The sequence below is a fragment of the Artibeus jamaicensis genome, unplaced genomic scaffold, assembly GCF_021234435.1.
Source record: "Artibeus jamaicensis isolate MK-2021 breed Jamaican fruit bat unplaced genomic scaffold, CSHL_Jam_final contig_1417, whole genome shotgun sequence".
NCBI classification, from domain to species: domain Eukaryota; kingdom Metazoa; phylum Chordata; class Mammalia; order Chiroptera; family Phyllostomidae; genus Artibeus; species Artibeus jamaicensis.
The window spans coordinates 851365-879212 of NW_026521282.1; the positions used below are offsets into that span (position 1 = coordinate 851365).

At 53.6% G+C, this 27848-nt stretch overlaps 1 protein-coding gene across 4 annotated transcripts; it reads left to right on the forward strand.

Moving 5' to 3' along the window:
* Positions 1-27132, forward strand: PDZD4 (PDZ domain containing 4). Of its 4 annotated transcripts, none has more exons than XM_037151014.2 (8): positions 1-752; positions 20861-21114; positions 22211-22301; positions 22784-22882; positions 23805-23867; positions 24302-24403; positions 24742-24852; positions 25025-27132. In XM_037151014.2, exons 1-8 carry the CDS (start codon positions 693-695, stop codon positions 26570-26572), a joined length of 2328 nt encoding a protein of 775 aa, XP_037006909.2. In that variant the 5' UTR covers positions 1-692; the 3' UTR covers positions 26573-27132. The 4 variants fall into 4 exon arrangements, with proteins under 4 accessions (XP_037006909.2, XP_037006915.2, XP_037006918.2 ...); XM_037151020.2 differs by having other exon boundaries at positions 20861-21096; XM_037151023.2 differs by lacking the exon at positions 1-752 and having other exon boundaries at positions 21054-21114; positions 21401-22301.
* The last annotated feature ends 716 nt before the right edge of the window (positions 27133-27848 follow it).

Consider the following 27848-nt stretch of genomic DNA (forward strand, 5'->3'; position numbering starts at 1 on the left):
CCCACTCCCCTCCTTTGCGCGCGTGCGCCCCGTCCCCGCGCCCCACCCCCGCCGCGGGCGCGCGCTCGTGTCCGTGGTCCCGGGCGGCAGCTAGAGACTGCAGGGCCAACTAGGGGCCGGAGAAGGGGCGCCGGGATCGCCGGGAGCGCGGCCGGGCGTGGCGGGAGCGCGGGCGCAGGCCTGGCCAAGAGCGGGGGCCGCCGCCGCGCCGCCGCCCACCAGTCGGCCGGCCAGGCCGCGGCGCTGAGCGCAAGGGCCGGGCTCCGGGGGCCAGCGACCATGGGCGGGAGCCGGAGGCGGCAGCGGCAGCGGCAGCGGCAGCGGCGGACCCCGCGGGCGGGGAGGCGCGCGGCCCACGGCCCCTGACGCCCCCGGAGGCCCGGCGCGCCCCCGCGCATCCTGGGGGGGCCGTAGCCAAGCAACGCCCGGCGCGCCTGCCCATCCCCCGCTTCCCTTTTTTTCCTGGCGGGGTGCTAGGGAGCATGCCCGAGCCTGGCCTCTGCCAGCTAAGAGTTAACCTGAGGGGCGTGGAGCTGTCCCCCCTTTGGGGGCGTGCCCCCCTTCCCCGCTAGGCGGCCCGCCCCCTGCTCTAGGGTATGGCTCCGGGCCCCGGCCCGGGACCCGAGGTCCCGCGCAAGGACCAGTGAAAGGCATTTACCCTTTTCTGCCCTCTTCCCTCGCCGGCCAGCAACATGGGATGCAATATGTGCGTGGTCCAGAAACCGGAGGAGCAGTACAAAGTAATGCTTCAGGTAGGGTGGTTGGGCCGCTGGGGTTGGGGGAGTGTGGGCGCCACCTGGGGAGAAAGCCGGCCCCGGAGTAGGGCCTGGTGTAGTCGGGGCCGCAGATGTGGAAGGGCTGGGGGGGCTCTAGAGGAAGAGGTAGGGAGCCATCCTCACCCTCAATTTCTGCAGCTACTGGGTGTTGGCGCTCCGTGGGAACCAGTCACAGATGGGGGGAACTGCGTGGGGGCGGGATTGTGGGATGCATCCTTTGGGCGCCAGGAGTAGATTGGGACGCGAGCCTTGGGTTCAGATCGGACCAGGTCTGGAAGTTGAGCTCGGACCTGGGGGGCGCGATGCTGCGGGCGCCGGCTCGGCGTGGAGGTTGCAAAGGAATGGCCTCTGCACCCTGCACACGCTCGCTGTGCTGGACCCAGGGCAGGGCTGGGAGGCGAGCCCCTGCGGCGGTGGGAGGCCAAATCTAGGTCCCTGCGGGACAGGGGCGCAGCAGTGCACGGGCAACCCAGGGTCTCACCGACGCCCGGCCCGGGCTGGCACTCTCTACTAGGGCCCTGACCAAACGGTGGCCTCCCCAGCCTTGGGTACCTCGGGTGAGTGGCTGCCTCCGGGTTCAGTGGGGAGGGCCGTCCTCGGGCGGTGGTGCCCGACCTCCTTTCTCTCCCACTGGGCCTCGGGGGGCGTGGACCGCGCCGTGCGTGGCTGGAAGGAAGAGGAGATACCGGGCTGCCCGCTCCAACTGGGACTCCAGCCCCGGGCCTGGGAGCGGGGCTTCCTTGCCTGTACGTGCAGTTATTTCGTGAGTGCGTGCCTGTGCCCCGTCTGTATGTGCGCGGAGGCTCCTGTGGCCCCGCGCGTGTGTACTTTCTGTGTGCGCTCTAAGAGCGGTCTAGAGAAATGTCCCAGAGGGTGTGGCCTGAGACGCCCCCATGGCTAAGTGGAGGGAGTTCAAGGTCAGAGGGAGTCGAGACCCTGGGGCAGACCCGACACAGACAGGTATGCACTTGAACTCCGTGTTCATTGGTCAGGACAGGGGTGCAAGTGCAGGCCGGAGAGGTGTTGCCCGGGGGAATGGGGTCTCCTTGGAAGAACAGGGGACACCCTTACAGGTATCAGCGGGACGAGGGGGAGGAGGAAGAATCAGTGCATCAGGCGTTTGGGGAGGCCGGGGAAGCCCAGCCACCGTTTGTGCTGGGAGTCTAGTTCCTCTGGTCACCGTGGAGTGGGGGGCGGTGCGGACAGGACGGGTAATCTTGCCCTGGCCTGGCGGCAGTCCTCCGCTGTCTCCCCGCAGGTCTCCGGGGCTCGCGAACCCTCTGCTTTTCATGCTCCCTGCCTCCCGCCCTCCATTCCTGGCTTTTGCCTTCTGGTGGGATTGGATTCAGGAGTGATCCTGGTTGGGACCGAGAGGCAGTCCCGTGGAATCCCGGTGCTGGGCACCCGAACTGCCTTATGGAGGTGGGCCGCGCTGGTTAGTGGATGAGGCCGAGGAATCCCATCTTCACTGCTTCCTTTCTTGGAATCATTTCAACAGAAGGCAAGCAGTTCCAAAGCGATGATGGGCTCTGGACTTTGCCGGCTAGGCATTGATGTAGTACTTCATTTCAGGCCGGGCCTCATGGGGATGTGTGAAAATCGGAGGGCAACCTGCCCTGTACTACAGGTCTGAAATGAGCCATGGTTTGGAAGTGACACTGCGGTAACCCTTTGGGGCTCCCTGTGGCAGTCGAAGGAAACGCCACAGGTTGGGCTGAGACTGCTTCCTTCAGGGGTTTCCATGCGTGCGGAGGGCTTGAATCAAAAATTCCCTGATCAGGCTTTCCCCCAGACCAGCTCCTGGGAACCCGGCTCCCTTTTTAAGCTCTCGGCAGAAGTTTGGACAGAAGGGGAGACTGGATGCAGTTTTAAAAGAGGAACTAACTATCTGCCCCAACTTGTGTGGCTTAGTTGGTTGGGCGTCCCGTGAAGTGAAAGTTTGTGATTCGATTCCTGGTCCGGACACATGCCTGGGTTGTGGCGCCCCGGTGGTTGGGGTGCGTGAAAGAGGCAACCAGTCCATGTTTCTTTCTGCCTGTACAACAACAACAACAAAATGAAATCTGGAAAAAGGAACCATCTTTTAAACTTAAGGGAAGACAAAAGAGGATCGAACTTTTAAAATCTGAAAAGCAGAGAAAACCGTTAACTACCTTAGTTGATCTTGTTTCTGGGGGCTGAAGTCCCTGGCATAGGAAGGGAAAACTTTCCCCTGTAACCCCTTCTCAAAGAAGGAAGCTGTTGTCTCAAAAGACCAGCCAGTTTCCAACCTGTTGCCTGCCACCAGTGATCCTTAAACACTGGTGTTCCCCCAGCTTCAGTGGCATTTCTTGTCTCCTCCATGCCCGCCTGTGACCCCTGCACCTTACTAGGGTAAGGGACCCCACGGAGACACAATGCAGCTCAGAGAAATGCACATTTCCACCCATATCACTTGCCATGTAACTCCTTGTATATGGCTTCCCCGGAGTCTCTTCCTAGACCTCCAGAGTTTCCTGACCCCCAGATCAAGGAACCTCCAAGTCTCTGTCCTAGCCTTGAGTTCCAGGCCTTTTTCGCCTGATGACGCACAAGCATTAAAAAAACAAAACAAACAAAAAACCCCCAAACCCAGCCTTGGCTGGTGTGGCACAGTGGACTGAGTGCCAGCCTGCAAACCAAATGGTCACCGGTTTATTCCCAGTCAGGGCACCTGCCTGGGTGGCAGACCAGGTCCCCAGTAGGGGGGCATGGGAGAGGCATCCATACATCGATGCTTCTCTCCTTCTCTTTCTCCCTCCCTTCCCCTCTCTCTAAAAATAAATAAATAGCCCTGGCTGGTGTAGCTCAGTGGATTGAGCACAGGCCTGCGAACCAGAGGATCACGATTCGATTCCCAGTCAGGGCACATGCCTGGGTTGCAGGCCAGTTCCCAGCAGGGGACTCACGAGAGGCAACCATACATTGATATTTTTCTCCTTCTCTCCTTCCCTTCCCCTCTAAAGATAAATAAATACAATCTTTTAAAAATAAATAAAAAATAAGAATAAATAAAATATTTTTAAAAGAACCCTACAACTTGGGATATAATTTGCATACCCTTAAAGTTTACAATTCAGAAGTTTTGGGTATAATCAGGGAGTTGTGCAAGTATCACCACTATTTAATTTCAGAACATTTCTGTCACCTTAAAAAGAAACCCTGTACCCATTTCCCCCCACGCCTCTGAGCCCCTGGCACCCGCTGATTTTGTCTTTGTGGATTTGCCTTTTCCAGACATTTCTTTTTAAAAAAATACTTTATTGATCATGCTGTTATAGGTGTCCCATTTCCCCCCTTTATTCCCCTCTGCCCTGCACCTCCCCTCTCACCCACATTTCCTCCCCTTAGTTCATATCCATGGGTTGTACATACAAATTCTTTGGTCTCTCCATTTCCTACACTATTCTTATCCGCCCTCTGTCTATTTTGTACCCACCAGTTACGCTTCTTATCCCCTGTACCTTTCCCCCATTCTCCCCACTCCCTCCCCGCTGATAACCCTCCATGTGATCTCCATTTCTGTGAGTCTATTCCTCTTCTACTGGTGTGCTTAGTTCGTTTTTGTTTTCTTTTTAGGTCCAGTTGTTGATAGTTGGGAAGTTTTTGTCATTTTACTGTTCATGGTTTTATCTTCTTTTTCTTAGATAAGTCCCTTTAACATTTCATATAATAAGGGCTTGGTGATGCTGAACTCCTTTAACTTGACCTTATTTGGGAAGCACTTTATCTGCCCTTCCATTCTAAATGAAAGCTTTGCTGGATAGAATAATCTTGAATGCAGGTCCTTGCCTTTCACGACTTGGAATACTTCTTTCCAGCCCCCCTTCTTGCCCCCCTTCTTGCCTGTAAGGTCGCTTTTGAGAAATCAGCTGACAGTCTTTTTTTTTAATATTTTATTTATTTACCTTTAGAGGGAAAGGGAAGGAGAGAGGGAGAGAAACATCAATGTATGGTTGCCTTTCGTGCATCCCCTGCTGGGATACTGGCCTGCAGGGAACCGACCTGCAACCCGGGCATGTGCCCTGACTGGGAATCGAACCGCGATCGTGTGCTTTGCAGGCCCGCGCTTAATCCACTGAGCTACACCAGCCAGGGCCAGCTGACAGTCTTATGGGGACTCCTTTGTAGGTAACTGTCCAGGCATTTCTAAATGGAACAATATGATATGTGACCCTTTGTGCCTAGCTTCTTTCATTTATCATATTTTCAAGTTCATCCATGTTGTAGCATGTACTAGTACTAAGTTTTTTTTATTGCTGAGTAATATTCTCTTGTATGACTACACCACATCATTTATCCCTTCATCTGTTAATGGCCATTTGTGTTTCCACCTTTTGGTTATTGTGAATTACACCGCTGTGGGTGTACAAATACCTGTTGGAGTCCCTACTTTCAGTTTTGTTGGGTACATACCCAGAAATGGAATTCCTGGATCATATGATAATTCTGGTTGATGTTTCCATTGGGGTTTAACCATTTTACATTCCCACCAGCAGTATAAGAAAGAGGGTTCCAACTTCTTCACGTCTTCCCCAATACATTTTTTGATCCTCACTCCAAGGATATGTTTATCGATTTGAGAGAAAGAGAGATCAATCCATTGCCTCCCATATGCGCCTTAATTGGGGATCAAACTCAACAAACATTTTTTGTACCCAGCGATGCTCCAACTACCCAGCTGGGTTCCAACACATGTTTTTAAATTAATTAATTAACTAACTTATTCTATTATCCCCACCTGAGGACATGCTTGTGGATTTTTAGAGAGAGGGGGAGGGAGGGAGGGAGAGGGGAAAGAAACATCTGTGAGAGAGGAACGTCACATGCGCCCACTGGGAACCCACGCCCACAACCTAGGTATGTGCTGTAACAGGGAATTAATCCCCAGGCCTTTGGGTTTATGGAAGATCCAACGGAGCCACGTGGGCTATGGCCCACCACGTGTTTTCCATCCTACTGTGTGTGAGGTGGTAGCTCACTTTGGTTTTGATTTGCATTTTCCTGATGGCTAATGATGTTGAGCATCTTTTCATGTGCTGTTGGTCATTTGCATATCTTGTGGAGAAATTTCTATTTTTATGCCAGTACCACCACTTTTAGTGTAGTTTTTGTTAAGTAAAATTTGAAATTAGCAAGTGTGAATCCTCTAACTTTGTACTCTCTGAGACTGCTTTGGCTATTCTGGGTTCCCTGAGTTTCCATATGAGTCTTAGGATCAGCTTGTCAATTTCGGAGAAGAAGCCAGCTGCAATTTTGTGGGAATTGCATTGCATCAATTTGGGGGCGTATTTATTTATTACCCATGAACACGGATGTCCTTACATTTGGGCCTTCAATTTCTTTCACTGATGTTTTGCACTTTTCTTTTTCTTTTTTAAAATTAAAAAAATATATATTTTTAGAGAGGGGAAGGGAGGGAGAAAGAGAGGGAGAGAAACATTAATTAATGCATGGTTTCCTCTCACGTGGCCCCGCCTGGAGACCTGGCCTGCAACCCAGGCATGCTCCCTGACTGGGAATCAAGCCTGCAACCCTTTGGTTCGCAGGCGCCACTGAGCTACACCAGCCAGACCAATTTTCTTAAATTTATTCCTGTGTGTTTTATTCTTTATGGTGCTATTTTAAGTGGAATTGTTTTCTCGATTTCTTTTTCGTTTTTCTTATTGCCATTGTATAGAAGTACAGCTGACGTTTGGACGTTGACCTTGTGTCCTGCAGCCTCACTAAACTTCATTTATTAGCTTTTGTAGTTTCTAGTGGGTTCTTCAGAGTTTTCTGTGTATGGGATTATGTCATGAGCTTATAGAGTTTTATTTTCTTTTCGGTCTGAATGCCTTTTAGTTCTGTTTCTTGCCTATTTACTTTGGTCAGAACCTCCAGTACAATAGAAGTGGGCATCCTTCCTTTGTTTTGTTTTTGTTTTTTTTAAGATTTTCTTTATTTATCCTTAGAGGGGAAGGGAAGGAGAGAGGGAGAGAAACATCAGTGCATGGTTGCCTCTAGTGCATCCCCTGCTGGGAACTGGCCTGCTGGGAACTGGCCTGCAACCCAGGCATGTGCCCTGACTGGGAATTGAACCGCAATCATCTGGTTTGCAGGCCTGCGCTCAATCCACTGAGCTACACCAGCCAGGGCCCTTTCTTTGTTTTTGGTCTAGGGGAAAGCTTCCAGTCTTTCAAGCCTGAGTATGAGGTTGGCTGTGGATTTTTCATAGGTGCTCCTTATCAGGTTAAGTTCCCCTCTATTCTTAGTTTGATTGTTCTTATCATGAAGGGTTGTTAAATTTTGTCAAATGCCTTTTCTGTGGCTGTGGAGATGTTCATGTGACTCTGGCCCTTTATTCTACTGATATGGTCTTTCACAGTACTTTAAATGCACCATGTCAGTACTCCAGCCCAATTTCTTTTGTTTTTTAGACTTTATTAAAAACATTTTTTTAAAGATTTTATTTATCTTTAGAGGGGAAGGGAAGGAGAGAGGGAGAGAAACATCAATGTACGGTTGCCTTTTGTGCGTCCCCTGCTGGGAACTGGCCTGCAACCCAGGCATGTGCCCTGACTGGGAATCGAACCGCAAGTGTCTGGTTCACAGGCCCGCGCTCAATCCACTGAGCTACACCAGCCAGGGCTGTGTTTTAGACTTAAAAAAAAAATTTAGAGAGGGGAAGGGAAGGAGAAAGAGAGGGAGAGAAACATCAGTGTGCGAGAGAGATACATCAATAGGTTGCCTCTAGTGTGTCCCCAAGTGGGGACCTGGCCTGCAATCCAGGCATGTGCCTTGACTGGTAATTGAACTGGTCACTGGTCACCTCTCGGTTTGCAGGCCGGCACTCAGTCCACTGAGCCACACCATCCAGGGCCCAATTTCTATGATCCCAGTCCTTATGCAAGGACGGGTGCTGGGGGCGGTGGGGTGGAGGGGGTGAGCTTGAAAAATCTGTAAAGGACTCTGCGTTGGGGGGTTATGCATGTTGAGTTAGGAATCAGAAGGAGCCAGGTTACAAAGGATGGAAAAGGAAAGGAGGAAGCAGCATCGCCTAGCAGCATCGCCTAGCACCATCTAGCATCAAGGCACAAAATGCCTTCCATGTGCCTCTGCTTGCTGGGCCTGTGCCCTTCTCTCCGGTGGATCTAATCACACTCCACTGCCTTGAACTTCTCTTTGCCTGCTTTTCCCCCTTGTCGCTGTAGTCTTCTTGATTTTGCTACTTTGCTACCCCTTCTCTGACTCCACCATGTGCTGCCTGGCTGGCAGGCCTGGCACATAGGAGGCCCATGGGACAAAGGAAACGCCTCCAGCCCGCTTCTCCCCTTCCCTGCAGGGCCCACCCCTCTCTGCTCTTCTTTCAGCCTCTAGGATGAGGGAGTCAACTGCCTGTCATCTCTCCTCTGTCCACCTCAGGAGAAGTCAAAGGACACCTCTCCAGACCTTTGGTAGTCTCCCAAGCGCTCTTTCCTCTGGGATCTACTTGCTGAAGTCGGACTGTGCCAGCCACCCTTCTAGAAATCCAGCTTGGAACATCACAAATGCCCTAGCCTGGGGCCTTGTTACAACTTGAGTTGGGGGGTGGATACTGATGAGAGCGGGGTGGGAGGGCCTGTGCCTGCCCCTCTCACCTGTCCCCGCTCTCTCCGAGACATCTTTACCTTCCATGGCACCTGTCCGCACCCGATGTGCTCCCTTCTGCTTGAGTGGGGGGCTTTCTGTAAGCAGGGTTTTGGTGCTGCCCTTGTGCAGCTGGGCACTGAATTCCAGTAGCCATGACGTGTAGTGGCTCCCCGTGCCTTGCCATTGGCTCAGAATTTTAAATCGCCCTTCCTTACCTCCTTTCTGAGGACTGTCTGAGCAATTGATAGAAAATACTAGAAATGCAAATGAATCTATAATGACAGAAAGAAGAGCTGCATTTGCATAGATGGTTGGAAGGGAGGGAAGACAAAGGGGCATGAGGACACTTGGCGACGATGGAAATAGTCACTGTCTTGATTGTGGTGATGGTTTCAGACATATGTGTGTATATATATATATATATATCTCAACTTTTAAAATTGCATGCTCTAAATATGTGCAGGTGATTGGCAAATATACTTCACTACAACTTTATTTTTTTAATAAAGATTTTATTTAATTATTTTTAGAGAGGGGGAAGGGAGAGAGGGAGAGAAACATCAATGCGTGGTTGCCTCTCGAGTGCCCCCTACTGGGGACCTGGCCTGCAATCCACGTCTGTGCCCCTGCTGGGAATCTGGTTCACAGGCTGGCGCTCAGTCCACTAAGTCACACCAGCCAGGGCATTCGCTATAACTTTAAAACCAAGAAATATATGTGCACGCAAACACCCCCCAAAGGACAAAAAGGTGAGAGCATTTAGCCTGGCATGGGTCCTAGTGAGGCCAAGTGGGTCTTCCTTCTGGCTCAGGTCCCTGCCAGGTAAGGCAGTGTGGTGTGTTGATACTGAATGGTTCACTTGCTGGGTTCCTGTTCCCTCCCCTTCTAAATGGGAATAAAGAGTGGCTGCCTCTTGGGGTCATTGTCTGGGCAAAACCAGTATCTTTGGCACTGGGTCCCCTGGGATCTCATTTGAGTGGAGTTACTGCCATTAAGCCACTAGGTCAGTTGTTGAGATGTTGACAGTGGGTGGAGAAGGCCTTACTTGTGGGTGTGTCACGGTCAATGTCCAGTGATAGAGGAATGTCTAGTATTCTTCTGTGGGTTTTCTCTACTGTAAAAGAAATGAGCAGATTTGGCCCTTTTGCTCAGGAGTCAAGCCAAAGAAGAAAGACTGAGAAGCTGGGGCTTGGGGTGAGGGTTAGGATATCACAGGCACTTCCCTCTTCCTAGTGCAATCTGCCTCTTCTGCCCCCTTGCTTTGAGCAGCGGAAATGAAAAGCACTCCATAAAGAATATCGTTTTTTAAAATGACTTTATTGTTGTTTAGTTACAGTTGCCTGCATTTTCTTCCCACCCCTCCCCCCACCCCAGCTGAACCCACCTCCCTCCCTTGCTTCCACCCTCCCCCTTGGTTTTTTCCATGTGTCCTTTACAGTAGTTGCTGAGGGGACAGTACTTTTCCCCACTGTCCCCTCCCCACTCCCCTCTGGTTATTGTTAGATTTTTCTTAATTTCAATGTCTCTGGTTATAGTTTGCTTGCTTGTTTGTTTTGTTGATTAGGTTCCAGTTAAAGGTACGATCCTGTGGTATTTGTCCCTCACTGCCTGGCTTATTTCACTTAGCATAATGCTCTCCAGTTCCATCCATGCTGTCGCAAAGGGGTAGGAGCTCCTTTCTGCTGCATAGAATTCCACTGTGTAAATGTACCACAGTTTTTTGACCCACTCATTTGCTGATGGGCACTTAAGTTGCTTCCAGCACTTGGCTGTTGTAAATACTGCTAGATGAGGATTGAGGATTGAGCTCCTGGGCCACCCAGGTTAGTCCAGAGGTGAGTGGGAAGATGTTTTCAGTTGTCCACAGGATCTGGGAAGCTGTGAGGACACTTGAGGATGACCTCGGAGAATTGCTTTGCTTTCTCACCCAGGAGGTGTGGGCCATCCCTCCTTCCCTGCTCTTCTCCCCAAGCAGGACTTCTGAGGTTCCTTAAGAGGCCTGCCCCCACCCCGGGGAAGGCTGGAAGCAGGGCAGATGAGTCAGAATTCAGCCCACCATGGTGGGCATCTCCCACCTACTGAGCAGCTTTGGGGAGGGAGGGGGGAGGGCTGATGAGAGGGGAGAGGGAGACTATGAAGCACTTGCTTGGTGCTTGAACCCTGTTCAGGTGTGTGCATGTCCCCCTGGTTACTCAAGGGGGCGCTCTGGGACAGCTGATTCCACCCTGGGGCCCTTGTTAAAATACAGGATCTGACTGAGCAGGTTCAGGGTGCGGTCTGGGATTCTGCATTTCTCACAAGCTCCCAGGTAGTGTCCATTCTGTGTTCCTTGGACTACAAGCTGAGTAGTAAGAACCTCAGGTAGGAACTGGCGTTTTAAATCAATGAAGCCCCAAATCACACCAACACCACTTGGGATGTGAGTTTGTTACCAATAAATAAGAAGTGTGAGGCTTCACCTCAGACCTATTGAATCGATTTCCAGAGGTCACTGCTCAAGGTATGCCCCAAAGGACATAGTTTCTTTCTTTATTTTTAAAGATTTTATTTATTTATCTTTAGAGGGGAAGGGAAGGAGAGAGGGAGAGAAACATCAATGTGTGGTTGCCTCTCGTATGTTCCCTGCTGGGAACTGGCCTGCAACCCAGGCATATGCCCTGACTGGGAATCAAAGTGCAATCATCTGGTCCACAGGCCCGTTCTCAATCCACTGAGCTACACCACGCAGGGCACACAATTTCTTCTTAAATGCCACACGAAGTGACTGACACTCCTTTCCCATCACGCACAGCCTTACTGACATACAGGCATCTCACATGGGTGCGTGCATGCATGCGTGCATGTGCGCGTGCACACACACATGACCTTGAGACTACTAAAAAGACCTTGCAGATGAAGGCTTCTCATGCTTCCTTTTCTTGCTATTGCCCCTGGGCAGAAAGGTCATGGGGCGTTATGGGGTGAGTGTGTATGGCTTGTCCAAGCAGCCTTGACTCGGGGCACACCATTCACTGGGCTCGTCACATGATGGAGTGTACTGCTGCGTGCCTGCTAGAATTCTTACCAATTAAGGCATTTTGTAGCCATCATTGCACTTTATTCAGGCAGGAATCATCCTTGAATGATGGTAAAACCATTAGATAAAGGTCGGTGTGGGGAGCAGGATATTTACAGGGTCTCAGGATATTACTCCAAATTTCTTATGAATTTGGAAGGGAAAATGCAAATGGTTTGCCACTGACAGACCTGGCAATCTCCGCCTTGACTACATGACCAAAGCAAGCAGGCCTCCCAGCAGGAACCCCTCAGTGTCCTGACGTTGGTGAGAGAGTGGGGAAGGAGAAGGGTACAGCAGGAACTTGTTAAAGTGCTTAAGCTGAATCTAATGAGGGCAAATCCAGACTCTGGGACATTCTACAAGGCAGCTGCCCCACACTCTTGTAAGAGGTCAATGTCATGAAAGTTTAAAAAGTGGATGAATTGTTCCAGGTTAAGAGGAGACTAGAGACATAACAATCAAATGTGATGTGTGTGGTCCTTGATTGGATCCTGGATGAAAAAAACAGCGATAAGGGCATTTAGAGGTATAGTTGGGGAGATGTGGACGTGACTACATCAGTGCTAAATCCACGAGCGTTTTAAGGGTGTTGTAGTTTCCCTCGGGAATGGCAGCATTCATGTCAGCATCTCGCTGTCTGAAGCGTAATGTATGTGTAGAAAGGAGGGATCAGGGGCAGCAGAATGTATGCTCTGGGGAGATCCTGGTGAAGGAAGTGCAGATATCCGCTGCCAGATGTTCCAAGGTTCCTGTGGATTGAGAACTTCCAAAGTCCAGAGTTGGTAAGACATGAATGAGGACTTTGGTTGAGCCACTGTGGGCCACTGAAAAGACCAGGAGCACAGAGAATCTTTGGCTCAGGCTGCCCTTCTCTGGGCTTCTTTCTTCACCAATCCTCGGTCAGCTTGGAGGTCCCCGTAATACTTGTCTGGACAGGGGAAGTCAGAGACACAGCTGTGTCCAAAGTGTCCCCTGAACCCTCCTGACTGCAGAGCTGGGAGACAGCTGGTTGATCAGAACTCCCTGCTCCAGAGCAATTTCTGGTTTTGTTCTTTCCTAGTCTGCTTCCTGCTCTTCAGAGTGGGGTTAGTTGAGTCATAATGTAGTGACTGTGGGAGTCCCTAGCAATTATGTAGTTAACCACCTCCCTGGGGCCTTACCAGGAGTGAAAGGGCCTTCCCAGGGTTTCCCAGGGTGTCCCTGTGGGACTCGGAGAAAGCCGGGCCTGGGTGCTTTTTCTCAGCCTCCCCCTCCCTCCTCCTCACATGTCCAGATTCCACATCAGAGCACTTGGGAAGTGTGGGGAGAGAAGGCGGGGTGGGTGGAGTGGAGAAAGAGAGACAAAGATGGGAGGGAGGGAGAGACAGAGAGAAACAGATGAGAGAAGAAAGAGGGACAGGGGTGGGGGGGAGAGGGGGGGACCGAGGACTCACACACACACACACACACACCTTTGTCTGAGGTTCTGGGCCGGGAGGGGGCCTGTGTGAGTGTGCCCAGAGCCCCGCCCTCCGCCACAGGCTGCTGGCCACTGCCAGGGCCCCGAGGCCCTTCTTGGGTGGGGGGAAGCAGCAGCAGTGGCCCTCACCTGTACCAAGCCCGTGCCCAATCTCAAAAGACCCCCTGCACTTCCCGTGTTGCTCTCATTTGTCCCCGTGTCCTCTCCTTACTCCCCGGTCTCCTTCACCTACCACTGGTGTCTCTTCACCTGCCCCAGTGTTCCTCTTGTCTACCTCCGACATCTCTGAGGCTTTCTCTTTTCCTCATTCTCTAGCATTAGGAGTTTTTCCTCTTCTGAATCTATCCCATCAGCATTCAGGTAAACTCAGGTGCCTCTTGTTCTCAACTCCCTGGCGATAAGAGATGGGAGAACCCCTCCAGGGCTGCTCCCAGAGCACAGAGCAGCAGGCCGTGGCCCAGGTGCCCAGACTCCATGTTTCCAGGACAGTCTCTGATGGTCCGCCTGCTGGTGCCCCTCACTTTCCTTACTCACGTCCAACGCCCCACAGCCACCGTGACTCCCTCCAGATCTTCCTTTTTAGCTTGGCCTGGGCTAGGCACCTGCCCCAGCTGTGTCTTGTCCCCTCTCCTAACCCTGCGCACCTTCACCCTGCTTTCTGGCTGGTCGCCTTGGTCACCAAGCTTTTGTTGGAGAGGTCATACCATAGGGGCCTGGCTTGCATTGAATGGCTGGGGTGGGCATCAGGGTAGAATGTGGGCACGGGCTCCTTCTGAATGAAGGCAGACCCAGCAGCACCTAGGGGTTCAGTGTCCCCTCTGACCCTGGGGCCTCTTGTCCTCTTTTTAAAAAAATGTTTTATTTAAATTTTTTAAAATCGATTTTGGAGAGAGAGGGAGAGACATCCATTTATTGTTTCACTTATTTACTCATTGGTTGATTACTTTACGTGCCCTGACCTGGGATCCAACCCGCATTTTGGTGTATCGGACAATGCTCTGAAGCAACTGAACTACCTGGCTGGGGTGTCCTCTTCTTTTTAAAAATAAAAAAAATTATCAGTGGCAGTTGACATACATATTAGTTTCCAATGTGTAACAGTTTTTAGACACTTGCGTAGCTTAAAAACTGATCATCCTGATAAGTCTCGTGTCCTCTTGTGCTCAGGCCCAAGGCTGGGGACGCCATGGCCCACACCTTGGCCACCCACAGAATCGTTTCTGCAAATGCAGTCCTAGAGGGGGAGACAGTGGGAGTGGCATGGCGTGTTGGGTGAATGGGGAGGATGGAGGGTGGGGAAGATGGGGGGTTTGGAGGGTGTGTGGCCAGGCCCTTCCCAATTCTTCCAAAACCAGCTTCCCAGTGCTCCCTGGGGTGGGTGTAGGATCTTCTTGGCCACCTCTCCTAAGGGGTAGGTGGCTGTGATTCATCATCCTCACCTTCAAGGCAGGAGGTCCTGGAGTGAAGGCCCTTCCCCCACTTGGAGCCCACAGTACAAGGCTCTCCCCCTCGGCCCCATCCCCCCACTATTTCATCCTCTCTAGGACTCCAGGCTCCTGGGATCTGTCTGTTCCTTTTTGGGCAGGAAGTTGAAGGCAGTGGAGGGAGAATTAGGGCCTCCTGAGCCTTCTTAGATCAGGTGTAGGTGGGAAGTCGGCTGTGAGTTCGTGGTCACAGCTCTCCTTTAATTAGCACTCAGGAGGCTGGAGCCAGGAGCCAGGAGCACAAACCAGCCACCTTGCATGGTCTGCAGGGAGACTGAGAAAAACCTCGGCACAGATTACAGGCTATATATTTTTTTTGTATATTTTCTCTGTGATTATAAAAGTAATGTTCACTGGAGAAGATGCTGTAAAGAACCGAAAGTCACATAAGTACTGCTTCCATCTGGCCTAGGTTGCCTACTACTTGCTGAGATCCACGTTCCCAGAAATCTCAGGGTTCCTTTTCCCTTGCACAATATATTTTTAAAGATTTTATTCATTTATTTTTATTTATTTTTTATTTTTATTTTTTAAATTAATTTTATTTAGTTATTTTTCAAGTACAGTTTTTTGTCTATTTTTCCCATCCCAGCCTCCCCCGCCCCTTGCTCCCCACCTCCCTCCCATTTCCACCCCCCCTTAATTCTCATCCCTGTGTCCTTCCTATTTGTTCCTCCAAATCCCTCCCCCTTTTTCCCCTTAACTTCCCTTCCTTCTCCCCTCTGGTCACTATCCCCTTGTTCTCTATTTCAGTATTCATTTATTTTTAGAGGGGGAAGGGAAGGAAAGAGGGAGGGAAATATCAATGTGTGGTTGCCTCTCGTGCATTCCCCACTGGGAACTGGCCTGCAACCCAGGCATGTGCCCTGACTGGGAATTGAACTGCGATCATTTGGTTCGCAGGCCTGTGCTCAGTCCACTGAGCTACACCAGCCAGGGCTCCCTTGCACAATATTTTTATTTATTCTTTCCAAGCCTTTTTCCATAAACATATTTCATATGGTAACCATCATAGTTCATGCATTATTTTAAATATTTTATTTATTTATTTTTAGAGAGGGGGAGGGAGGGAGAAAGAGAGGGAGAGAAATATGGATGCACGAGAGAAACATCGATTGGTTGCCTCTGGCACGCGCCCCGACTGAACAGGGACCAAATCTGCAACCCAGGCATGTGCCCTCCTGAGTGGAAATTGAACCCGCAAGCTTTCCGTTTGTAGGATGATGCCCAATCCACTGAGCCCCACCAGTTCAGGGCGTTCATGTGTCATTTTACATCTTTTCATAAACAGGCTTGTTATTAGAATACTGGGGTAGACACTTACAGTCAAGACTGTTGCAAAGGTTTTGGCATTAAAAGGAATGGCGGTACCTTAATGGATTAAATACAGAATGACCAGACGGTCCAGTGATTCCACTGCTCGGCACACACCCGAAAGCGCTGAAAACAGGGACGCAAACACGAAGTCAGGGCCTTGTGCTGGAGTTCTCCTAGCAGCACGGCTCAGTGACCAAGAGGCAGAGACAACCCAAACATCCATCCACAGTTCAATGGAGAAACAAAATGTGGTCTATCTCTACAATGGAATATAGGGTCTGGCAGAAGTAACGCTCGCTTCACTGTGGTTGGTAAGGCTCGTGAACGTCTCGCACGAGATGGACAGCAATTTGAACACTTTACCTAAAGTGCCATATGGTGTGCTTGAGTGTGACAGCATTACGTTACAGAATAACCTGCTTATGGCTTTGTAAGAAAGAAGGGGCGTTATTTGTGCCACACCCTGTGTTTTTGAAATGCAATAAAATATTATTTAGCCTTCAAAGGAATGAAGTCCTGATGTTTGCTGCGATATGGGCAAACCTAGAAAACTTGCTGAGGAAAGACGCCAGAGATGTCAGGTACATACTGGGGGGCGCCATTTCCCCGCCATGACCAGATGCACAGAAATGAGGTGGAGGCAGTGGCTGCACAATGTATGTGAAAGGCCACTGAATTGGACATGTGAAAATGGTTAAGGTGGTCCATTTTGTGTTAGGCGTGTTTTACCACAATAAAAAATCATGCTGCTTTTAGCCCTGGCTGGTGTAGCTCAGTGGATTGAGCGTGGGCCTGCGAATCAAAGGATCGTGGTTCGATTCCCAGTCAGGGCACATGCCTGGGTTGCAGGCCAGTTCCCAGCAAGGGACTCAATGAGAGGCAACCATACATTGATATTTCTCTCCCTCCTTCCTTTCCTCTCTAAAGATAAATAAATAAAAATTTTAAAAAATCATGCTGCTTTTAACATCCTTGTAACTTGCATAATATTTATCATCATTTTAGGATCTATTTAGAGCAAATTCACTGGATCCGAGAGTATGACGAACATTTTCAAACTTGATAGTTATCGACAAATTCCTTCAGAAACATAACTATTTTACACTCTGGGGTAAGATCCACACTGAGTGTGTGATCAGGGGCCTGGGTCAGCCAGGATGAGGGACGCTGAGTGCCATGGGGCCTGGAGGTGGCAGCTGCTCTTGCGACCTGTGGCAACTGGGCAGTGAGTGCTCTCTTGGTGTATAAACGGCAACCAGTCTGGCTCAAAGCACAGCGGCCACATTTGGGCAAAGGGGTGCCCCTAAGGCTCAGGTCCCCTCTCCCTGGTGGGGGTGAAGTGACTTCTAGCTCAGCTGGGATCGGGTTGGCACTATGACCCACGGGCCAACCCACTTGGGCCCATCCCCAGCAACAGGTGAAAGAGCTGAGGGCGGAGACGCCCAAGGAGAGAGCATGGGGTCTCAGGCAAGGCAAACTCACTGGAACCAGTGTGACTGCTGCAGGGCAGTTTCAAGCTGAGGCAAAAAATGCCCGGCACATGCAAGGTTGCCACAGCCCACGCAGAGTGCTAGAGAGGATGAGAACCATTGAGAACTGGGTGAAGGAGGTACATGGATGTTCAGCTGGGCTTCAGGTATGTGAAGTATTGGAAGACAAAGTGCGTTTCTTCTGGATTGTTCCCAGAGAGGAAGGTTTGCACTTGGTGTCGTGAGTTTTCTGACAATGGGCAAGTACGGCTGTTCCTGAACTGGTGGAAGGGCTTCTGGCGATGCTGACCACCCTGGGTCCGCATGGGATGTGACCCTAACTGTGGACTCCTGCTGGCTATCAGTAGCCAGGCCCTTTCTCTCTGGTGTCCTTTCTGTGGACCAGAGCAAGAGGAGCAGGTGTCCTTGGGGGAGAGACATGAAAGCAAAGCTGAGGGCCACCTTGCCCAGGAGGAGCTCCTGGGAAGGCCGGGTGGGGCCCTTTGGTTTGAGGATGAGCTGAGGACCCCTTGTCCACTCTGGCCTAGCTTGGGCCTTCACGAGCCTTTGAAGTTTGTATGGGTCCTCCCAGGTCAGCAATCAAAGTATATTTGGTGAGCCTCCCAGAGCCCGATGAGAATCAGGTCCCTGGCTGTGAAACCTCACCCACGTGTTTAGGTCTGCCGGGGTTTAGCCCGTGCCACGTGCCCAGTATGTCAGTGCTCTCCCTAGGCGTCCACTGGGCCTTTCACGGCTTGCGATGCACAGGTGCTTGGGAGTCTCAGCATGTCTGTTTGCCAGTGAGTGTGGTTCTTTGAGTGGGATGGACATGCTTGGGCACCTGGCCCGGAGTGGGTGTACGTGACAGGATGGGGCAGCAAGTGAGGAGCAGGTGCCAAGGACACCCGCTCCTAGCGCTCTGGCACCTGGCCGGCAGAAAGAAGGGTGTGTGAGGGGGCAGGAAAGAATGGCGGCTGTGAGAGCTGGGATAAGGTGATGTAGAGCCTGCCCCAGGTGCCCCCTACCCGCAGATGAAGAATTTACCAAGATGGAGAACAAAGGAGGATAATGACCCAGGTTGACACTTAGGGCTGAGTGGGAAGGTGGCGGGGGTTGCCTGGGGAAGAGAGTAGACCTTCTGGAGGAGAAGGTTCAACGCAATGTCATATACCCACCCTCACAGCCACTGAGCCCTACCGCTCACCCACACAATCCATTCACACCCCAATTCCCACACCCCACTTACACCCCTACCCAGACCACCACTCCCACTCGATGCATAAACACAACCCCTCAACCCCTGAACAACCCCATATACCTACTACACCTCAGCCAAACCCCCACCCACATCCCCTCTGCTTCCCCACGCTCCTGTTCCCACCTCCACCAATCCCCACTCACATACGCTCTGCCCCGCTGCCATCCATACATTCACACCTTACATAGGTACCTGCCTCCCCCACGCACCCAGCCCCTACTGTGTATAGTAAGGAGGAGGCTTCTCCCAGGTCCCCAACTGCGCCCACTCCTCATTCACTGAACCCCCAACCCCGCGTTGCCTCCCACCGGGCCTGAGATGCTGTGGCTCCTCAGGTTCCTCCACCTGTTCTGCGGAGACTTAGGAACTCAGAATTCTGAAGGCACTTGGTGTTTTATATTTTTCAAATGTTCTATAATGAACCTGTGTTTCTGCCCTGGCTGCTGTGGCTCAGTGGATTGAGTCCCGGCCTGCGATCCAAAAGGTTGCCAGTTTGATTCCCTGTCAGGGCACGTGCCTGGGTTGTGGGCCAGGTCCCCAGCTGGGGACATGTGAGAGGTGACTGATTGGTGTCTCTCTCACACATTGGTGATTCTCTCCGTCTCTTTCTTCCTTCCTTCCTCTTTCTTGAAAAGTGAGTAAATAAATTCTTTTTAAAATAGTGAACCTGTGTTTCTTTCATAATTAGACAAAGTCGATTAAAACATATCTTTTCTGACCATGAAATGTTTGGAGAGAGGGGAGACAAAAACTGAAATCACATAATCATGTAGCAGAAAGGGAATCACTCAGAGGAGTCGTGGCCAGCCAGGGGTCCCTTCCTGGGATGACATCCAGGGACTGGTCTCTCACGCTGCAGTTGGGAAGACATGAGTTTGCAGTTGGATTGGGCATCTTTATCAAGAACGCCCACCCCCTGAGACATCCAGGAGGAAGGTGGTGCTGTGCGTGAGAATCAGAAGACAGGATCGGCATAGCCAAGCAGAAAAGGGCTCTCCTTTGCCACTCATCCTGCAGAAGCTCTGGCCATGGGTGCATACTGGGTCCCTGGGACCCGCCATCTCCATGCTGACCATCAGGGACTTTGCTTCCGCCTGCAAACCAGCCTCCTTACCTCATTCTAGCCTCCTTGCCTTTCCCCTGAAGCAGGGCAGCCGACACCTGCTCAGGGAGCCTTCTTCCCTCACCCCCCTTCCAAGGCTGGTCCTGTGCTTCCATAGCAGCCCCTGGAGGTCTGTTTCAGTGCTTACTTACCTGCTGGGTGTAGTCATTTGGGCCATCACTGCTAGTGTGTGGTCTCCCCAGGCCCGGGAGAGCCCTTCCACAAAGCTGCTGAGTGAACCGAAGACCCTGCCATTCTCTCTCTCCAGGAACTGCTTCCTGACTCTCCCTTGCTGGCCCTGTGACAACTTCTGGCTGTGTTTGTTTGGTCAGTAGTACTTTTGCCTCCCTGCCAAGGGGAGGGCCTTGAAGTTGTATGTGTGTGTGCAGCTGGGTTCACTAGTTGGAAAGTGACCATTCCAGAGCCTAAGACACACAGGCTGCTGCAGAAATTAGGGGCTAGACTGGGGCCAGCCTTCTGCCCCCAGCTGGGTCCCCAGCCTGGATCTCTGCTTCCCTGCATCTCTGTCTGCCTGGAAGACCTTCCATCTTCCAGCCAGTATCAGCCTGCTTTTCCCATCTTCTCTTTGGCCCCCAGCCTGATATGGCCGCCTCCCCCACTCCCGCCTCTGACCGCTGTGCATGCCTGCCCGGCTCATGGCTCCCTTCATCTTGCTGAGTCTTGGTTTCCTCATCTGCCAGATAGATTGTTGGGTCAGAATTGGGCACATCAGGCCCCTAAGAAACAGCGGTGGTTGCCTAAGGGCCACTTCCTTGGCCTTAGACTGACTTGTAATGCCAGGAGGGCTCTGCATTTTGGCCTTTTTCTCTTTGGTGAGTCCAGCACTACCTTGAGGACCTAGGTCCTGTCCTTATCTTCTTCTTCCCGGCCCTCCCACTTGAGCCTATTTGTTGACGGACACCCATCGGGAGAGGAGTCCAGGTCTTCCTCTCATATAACAGATGCCAGGTTATTGCCAAGGGGGACTCTGCAATTTTTTAGATGCTAGCTCTGGTCTCAATGCTGCCTGAAGAAGAAGCAGGGCTAGAGTGAGGGGGACTGAAGAGTGGATGGCTCCTGGAGGAGGGCCGAAGGATGTCCTAATGTGACAGCAGAGTCCCCAGACCCTCGGGGTATGGCCCAGCAATCCACAGACAGCACTGTGTGGGGACAGGGCTAAGAAGCACAGTTTGCCTGTGAATGGGGACGTGAAGGGTAAGCAGGGCCAAGGGTGGACAGCAGATTTCTTGGTTGAGCAGAGCCGGGTACTGGTCAGTGGGTTCTCATGGGGGCGTGTCTCTGCCACAGGTGAACGGGAAGGAGCTCTCCAAGCTGTCTCAGGAGCAAACCCTGGAGGCCCTGCGCTCCTCCAAGGAGCCCCTGGTGATCCAGGTGCTGAGACGCAGCCCCCGCCTCCGGGGGGACAGCTCCTGTCACGACCTGCAGCTGGTGGACAGTGGCACTCAGACTGACATCACCTTCGAGCATATCATGGCGCTGGGCAAGCTGCGTCCACCCACCCCGCCCATGGTCATCCTGGAGCCGTACGTCTTGTCTGAGCTGTGAGTCGCCCTCAGGAGGGCCCCGGGCCCTGCCTCCAGAGACGGCACGCCAGCAGCGGCAGCCATCCCCACACCACCCAGGGGCTGCAGTGCTGCAGCTCTGGGTGTGGCAGGGAGACTCCAGCGGGCTCGCCTTCTCAGGCAGGAAGCAGGCTTCCAGGCCTCCAGAGTTGACTGGAACCCAGGGGCTCAGAAATCTCCAGGCCTCTAGCCTCAGGCTGGACCCCAGCTGAGGAAGGGGCCAGGGGAGGCTGACCCACGGGATCCCCATTGTATCTACCCTCAGGGCCAAGGGAGGACCATCCTGGGACCTTGCTGCTGGAAGGTTGAGGGTCCTCAGCTCCTCCTCCTCCTCATCCTCTCTCTTCTGCCGCCCCATCGTCTTCTGCCTCACAAGCATCACCCCTTGAATCTTCTTGCATCCTTGTCTGTCCCATCCCTCTCCCCGCTCTGAACTTCTTCCATCTCTTCAGCTTCTTTCTTTGGCCTGCTCGGAAGAAGGGCCTCTCATCCAAGCCTGGTGGCTCATGACTGTGTGAGCACTGACTCATTCTGCTAGCCTAAACCCCGGCTGCAGGGAGGTGGTCCCAAGATCCCCTCCGCAGAGAGGTAGGGCTCGGGGCCGCCAGCAGCCACGCTCAGCTTCAGGGCAAGAGGGGCCACCGTTGGAGGTAGACTGGGTCTTTTTCCGTCCCTGGGCCGTCCTCCGGGGCCTGGATAACTCCTGGGGGCATTGCATGAGTGGGGTCAGTGCTGGGTGGGAAGGGCACCTGCACACAGTTTGGAGAAGTCAGTTCCTGCTGGCTGGCATGGTTGGAAGAATGTGAGTGGCGGACAGTGTGGGACAGGGTGGGAGAGCTAGGCCTCTGTGTCCTCGGTGTGGGCCCCTGCATAGTCCCGTTCAGTAACTGTTCCTGGTTTGCGCATGTAGCTCAGAAGGAAGGGGTTCGGGAAGAAGTGGCCTAGACACCTTCCCTGAGGGTGTAGCCAGAGCAGGGCTCCATGCTGAGTGCAGTGAGACTGGCCAGCCCAGGAGCTTGGGCAAGGGCATGAGAGGAGCAGATGGCCAGCCTGACCCCCACCTTCTCCTGGGCAGCCCCCCAATCAACCATGAGTATTATGACCCAGCGGAGTTCATGGAGGGCGGCCCGCAGGAGGCAGACCGTATGGACGAGCTGGAGTACGAGGTGAGCCGGGTGGCCAGGGCAAGGCCTGCAGCCAGCCCCGGGAGCCAGTCCTGGGACAGCTCTCTACAGCCCAGCACAGGCCTGGCTCCTGCTGCTCCCAGGTGGCTGGCCCTTGTGGTCCTTCCCAGTGTGTGGCTGGTTACTCAGGCTCACCCGCCAAGTCTGGCTGAATCGGGGAGGGCACGGGTGAGGTCCTATGCTCAGTTTATGTCGGTGAGTCTGCGTCCTGCACATGTCTGTGTCCCTGTGTGTCCCGTGTGTCTCGTATATCTCGGGCACTTCCTGGTAGGGAAGACCACTGAACACATGTGCCATTTGGGGATGGTAAGAGAGATCCACCAAACCTGGGGCCGGCAGCTCTGCTCAGGTGAAGTGCTGCTGGGGCCAGGGCTGGGCCATGGCTGCACCGCTGCAGCATGGGTCCTCGCTCACATATTTCCAGGGCTTTCTTACTCTGCTTCCCTCACCCCCTCTTGTGGCAGGAGGTGGAGCTGTATAAAGCCAGCCACCAGGACAAGCTGGGCCTGATGGTTTGCTACCGCACCGATGATGAGGAGGACCTGGGCATCTACGTTGGAGAGGTAAGAAGGTGGGGATATGGGTGCAGTCTTATAGAAGGCAGCAGAGCCCCACGCTGTCTTCTTGCGTGCTGGGACTTCAAAGCTGGACTTTGCCCATGTATATTGCATCAGTGAGGGGAATGGGTGCGCCATGGTGGTGGGTGCTGAGGCAGGGTCTGGCATACCACCCAACCCCTTGGCCTCTGCACACTGCCTAGGGCTCTCAAGCTGCCCACAAGGACCCAGGTGTGAGGGATAGGGCCTGCTTAGCATCACAGGGAGGCTGCTGATCAGTGAGGCCAGGGCAACCAATGGCTTTAGTGTTGTATGTCCAGCCTGACAGCCCTCTGCAGCACACATGGCCCAAGTGGGACACCGGGCAAGGCTGAGGCAGGATGAGGTCCCAGCCAGGCTGTATTTTGCCTCCCACATCTTGCAGCCAGCCCTCGTGGTACGCGTGGGGGTCATCCTCCCCCACCTGTCCGTGGCAGATGTCTGTGTGTCTGCAGGAGGGAGGAGGATGCCCCCGCCGCCCTCCACGCTCTAGCAGTCTCCTGATCGAGTTAACCTTCCTATGAATATCCTACTGCTGACGTTTTTGAGTGTGGCAAAGTATGGGAAAGTATCCAGTTTGCCACATTTGCCTAGCCTCTGAAACACAAAAACAAACTTCCATGCAAAAGAGTATAGGAGTGCCAGCCAGGGCGTGGGGTTGGCAGGCAGGGGCTGGAAGGCTTTGGTCAGCAAATAGCCACGTGCTGGGGTGGGGTAACTAGCCCCAGGCCCACTGTTTTGTCCCTGCCTCCTGGAGCTTGGAAGCTGCTGATCTGAGCTAAAGAGGGAGTAAGCAAAGGAGCCTTTGGTTTGCTTTGGGGCCGGCCCTTCCTATTAAAAAGGCACTTTAGTGGAGGAGCTAAGTCCCCAGGATGTGTGTGCCTTGCAGGTGAATCCCAACAGCATTGCAGCCAAAGACGGCCGGATCCGAGAAGGAGACCGAATCATCCAGGTGAGCTGAGCAGGACAGGTGGGCCTGACCCAGGGCCCCTATGTGCCAGCTGTCCCAGCACCTCCTCTTCGCTGATCCCTGCTCTGTTCGTCTGAGAGGTTAGCCTGGTGCCAGGCATCCTGGTGTGATTAAAATCAGGGCTGGGTCTCATCTCTCCTGCACAACTGCCTTGGGTGACTCCTGTGTCCACGTGGGATCTGCTCTGGCATCTTGCAGCCTCTCCCTCTGTCCCCCAGATGTGGTCAAATCTCTTCCATGCTATTCTCCAAGCACACGTGCTCTCACGCTGGCCATGCTGCCCTCTCCTGAGGCACCTTCCACTTCTCTCCACCCTTCCAAAGCTTGAGAGCCTGTCCCAGCCCAGGGTGCTCAACCAGGGCCCATCCTGGAGCCAGCTCTGAGGTCCTTGTTGATTGTTCCTCGGCCCACCACAGATAAACGGTGTGGACGTCCAGAACCGGGAAGAGGCGGTGGCCATCCTGAGCCAGGAGGAGAACACCAACATTTCCCTGCTGGTGGCCCGACCTGAGAGCCAGGTGTGTGTGTGTGTGTGTGTGTGTGTGTGTGTGTGTGTGTGTGTGTGTCCAGCAGAGTGTTCCGGGTCCCCTCACATTGGACTTTCTGTCTTGGAATATGCCGATCTGTGACAAGGGCACAGACATGCCAACAACCTGGTGCTCATAGAGGGCTGGCAGTGTCTGAGGGCCTATTTCCCCTTTTGACCTATGATGGCTGGGTGGGCTGGGACCACCCCCTCTCTTGGGTTGATAACTTCATTGAGACCAGGAGGCTGGGTATGGAACCTTGAGGCAACTGGAAGGGTGTCCGGGGAGGTCCTTAAGTCAGTGGGGACATCATGGGCCTATCTCTGCAGCTGGCAAAGCGATGGAAGGACAGTGACCGGGATGACTTCCTGGATAACTTGGGCTCAGAGAATGAGGGGGACCTGCGTGGTGGGAAGTTGAAATCACCCCCTGCCCAGAAGGTGAGCAAGGAGGAAGAGCAGGTAGTAGGGAGGGCAAGCAGGAAGGGAGAGGGAGAAGGGGCTTGGGGGGTGTGTGGGAGGTGCAGCAGGCCCCAAAGCCCTTCGGATCCCAATCCTGTGGCTCCCTGACTAGTGGGACCCAGACTGAGCGGGGTTCACCTTTCTACCCCAGCTCGGGAATGAAGAGGAGCAAGCAGTCCCCGATGTGGGTCCAGGCCTGAGCAACAGCCAGGAGCTGGACAGCGGGGTGGGCCGGACTGACGAGAGCACCCGCAATGAGGAGAGCTCTGAGCACGACCTGCTGGGCGATGAGCCCCTGAGCACCACCAACACGCCTGGGACCCTGCGCAAGTTTGGCCTGCAAGGGGATGCCCTGCAGAGCCGGGACTTCCACTTCAGCATGGACTCCCTGCTGGCTGAGGGGGCTGCATTGGGGGGTGGTGAAGTCCCTGGCCTCACCGATGAGGAATATGAGCGCTACCGGGAGCTGCTGGAGATAAAGTGCCACCTGGAGAATGGCAACCAGTTGGGCCTCCTCTTTCCCCGGGCCTCTGGTGGCAACAGTGCCCTGGACGTCAACCGCAATGAGAGCCTGGGCCATGAGATGGCCATGTTGGAGGAAGAGCTACGGCACCTGGAATTCAAGTGCCGCAACATCCTGCGGGCGCAGAAGATGCAGCAGCTGCGTGAGCGCTGCATGAAGGCCTGGCTGCTGGAGGACGAGAGCCTCTATGAGCTGGGAGCCAGTGAGCCCAAGAAGCACGAGCTGTCTGACATCTCTGAGCTGCCTGAGAAGTCTGACAAGGACAGCACCAGTGCCTACAACACAGGGGAGAGCTGCCGCAGCACCCCACTGCTCACCGAGCCCCTGCTGGAGAGCCCCCTGAGGCGGGCAGCTGCTGGCAACTCCAACTTGAACCAGATTCCCTCTGGGCCCCCTGTTGCCACCCACCCCAAGGGAGCTCCTTCACAGGGGAGCCCCGCCAAATTCCGATCCCTCTCCCGGGATCCCGAGGTGGGCCGGAGACAGCACTCAGAGGAGCGTGTCCGCCGCAGCCCAAAGACGGGGGTGACCCTGGAGCGTGTGTGCCCTGAGGGCAGCCCTTACCTCTCTAGGCGCCACAGAGGCCAGGGCCAGGAGAGCGAGCACTACAATAGCTGTGTGCAGTTGGCCCCGCCGCGTGGCCTGGAGGATCTGGGTCATGGCCCCTTGAGTTTGGCTAGTGGCCCTCGGGTAGGCGGAGCAGTGGCAACAGCCGCCGAAGCACCCCGAATGGAGTGGAAGGTCAAGGTACGCAGCGACGGAACCCGCTACGTGGCCAAGCGGCCTGTGCGTGATCGCCTTCTAAAAGCCCGGGCCCTGAAGATCCGAGAGGAGCGCAGTGGCATGACCACAGATGACGATGCAGTGAGTGAGATGAAGATGGGCCGCTACTGGAGCAAAGAGGAGCGGAAGCAGCACCTGATCCGGGCCCGGGAGCAGCGGAAGCGGCGTGAGTTCATGATGCAGAGCCGGCTGGAGTGCCTGAGGGAACAGCAGAATGGCGACAGCAAGGCTGAGCTCAACATCATTGCCTTGAGCCACCGCAAAACCATGAAGAAGCGGAACAAGAAGATTCTAGACAACTGGATCACCATCCAGGAGATGCTGGCCCATGGCACTCGCTCGGCTGACGGCAAGCGGGTCTACAACCCTCTGCTCTCGGTTACCACCGTCTGAGCCACCCGGATGGGAGCCAGCTGTACTCCAGGTGCTGGCCCTCTGCCCCAACCCAGGTTCAGTGAGCCTCCAGGGACCCCGCTGTGTACTCTCCCTTAGAATCTAGTGTGTGTCTGTGTGTGCACAGGTGTGTGCGTACCTGTCTTTGTGTGTGTGCACAGGACTTTGTTGCCAGAGAGAAGCCTCTGAGGAGCAGAGGCACCCCTTCAGTTGTGTGCACGTGTGTACACAATACGAGCCCAGGCACATGCACGTGCACACACTCATGCACACCCCTCCAGAGCTCTCTCAGTGTGGGAACTTGGGCACAGGGAAGTTGAGCAGAAACGGAGGTGAAGAGGACTGTCCTAAGCACAAGAGAATGTCCAGCTTCCGAGCTGAGCAGTCTTTCTCCCTGCTGGGAGCATCCTCTATTTGTAGACAAAGGCAAACCCTGATTTTTGTGGTTTTTCTCCCTTCCTGTGCTTGCCAATTGTTTTTCTGTTTTGTGCACCTGCCCTGGGGACTGGCAGCTCCTTCAGGCAGCCTGACAAAGGCGGAATCCCCTAGTGAAGGCTGGGAAGGAGGTGGGTGGGTGGGGGGAGTAAGAGGGGAGGGTTGGGTGGGAGGGAAGGGATGGGAACGAAGGGGAGAATGGGAAGCAGCTTTCCTGCTGGCCTCCGCTCCGAGGTGTGGGGACGAGGAGCCTCTGATATGGCTTTTGAGGCTCACCCTGGGGGGGCTACCTCCTCTAAAGAGGGAGAGCCGAGACCAGGAGGACTGAGGGAACTGTATCCGTCTAAAAAAAATAACCGAGCCTAGGGCTGTGCCTGACTCCATGTGGAGTGCGGCTTCTCTTCTGAGGGTCATGCTTATACATGAGTCCAGAAGCCAAAGCCCCATGAGTAATAGCAAAAGACCTTTGTGACAAGAACCACATGGAATTGAGGGAATGGCCCAGACCCGTCAGAGGTGCGCCTGGCCAGATGGGCCAACGGGGGAGAAGATGTCCCACACCCCACTCTGCAGGTGTGCACTGGACAGCCCTCGGGGGACTGGTGCATTGACTGAGTTGCCTCAGGCTCCTCAGGGCCCCTTGGCCTCGGCCTCAGATTGGAGTCAGGCTGCCCATCCCTGCCCCCCACTGGCATTGCGACAATAAAGCAAGCTGCCTTTTTATGGTGACTCCTGGCCTCCCTGTGTTCATTTGCATCGTGCTAGGAGAGATCAATTTGGAGAGGGAGAGGGACCGCAGGGCAGGCGAGGACTGGGACCAATTGAAAGCTGTTCCTCCGCT

Coding starts and splice junctions, on each gene's coding strand:
- PDZD4 (XM_037151014.2), top strand. CDS start 693: ATGGGATGCAATATGTGCGTGGTCCAGAAACCGGAGGAGCAGTACAAA. Junction 21,115..22,210: donor CCGTACGTCTTGTCTGAGCT/GTGAGTCGCCCT, acceptor TCTCCTGGGCAG/CCCCCCAATCAACCATGAGT. Junction 24,853..25,024: donor AATCACCCCCTGCCCAGAAG/GTGAGCAAGGAG, acceptor TTTCTACCCCAG/CTCGGGAATGAAGAGGAGCA.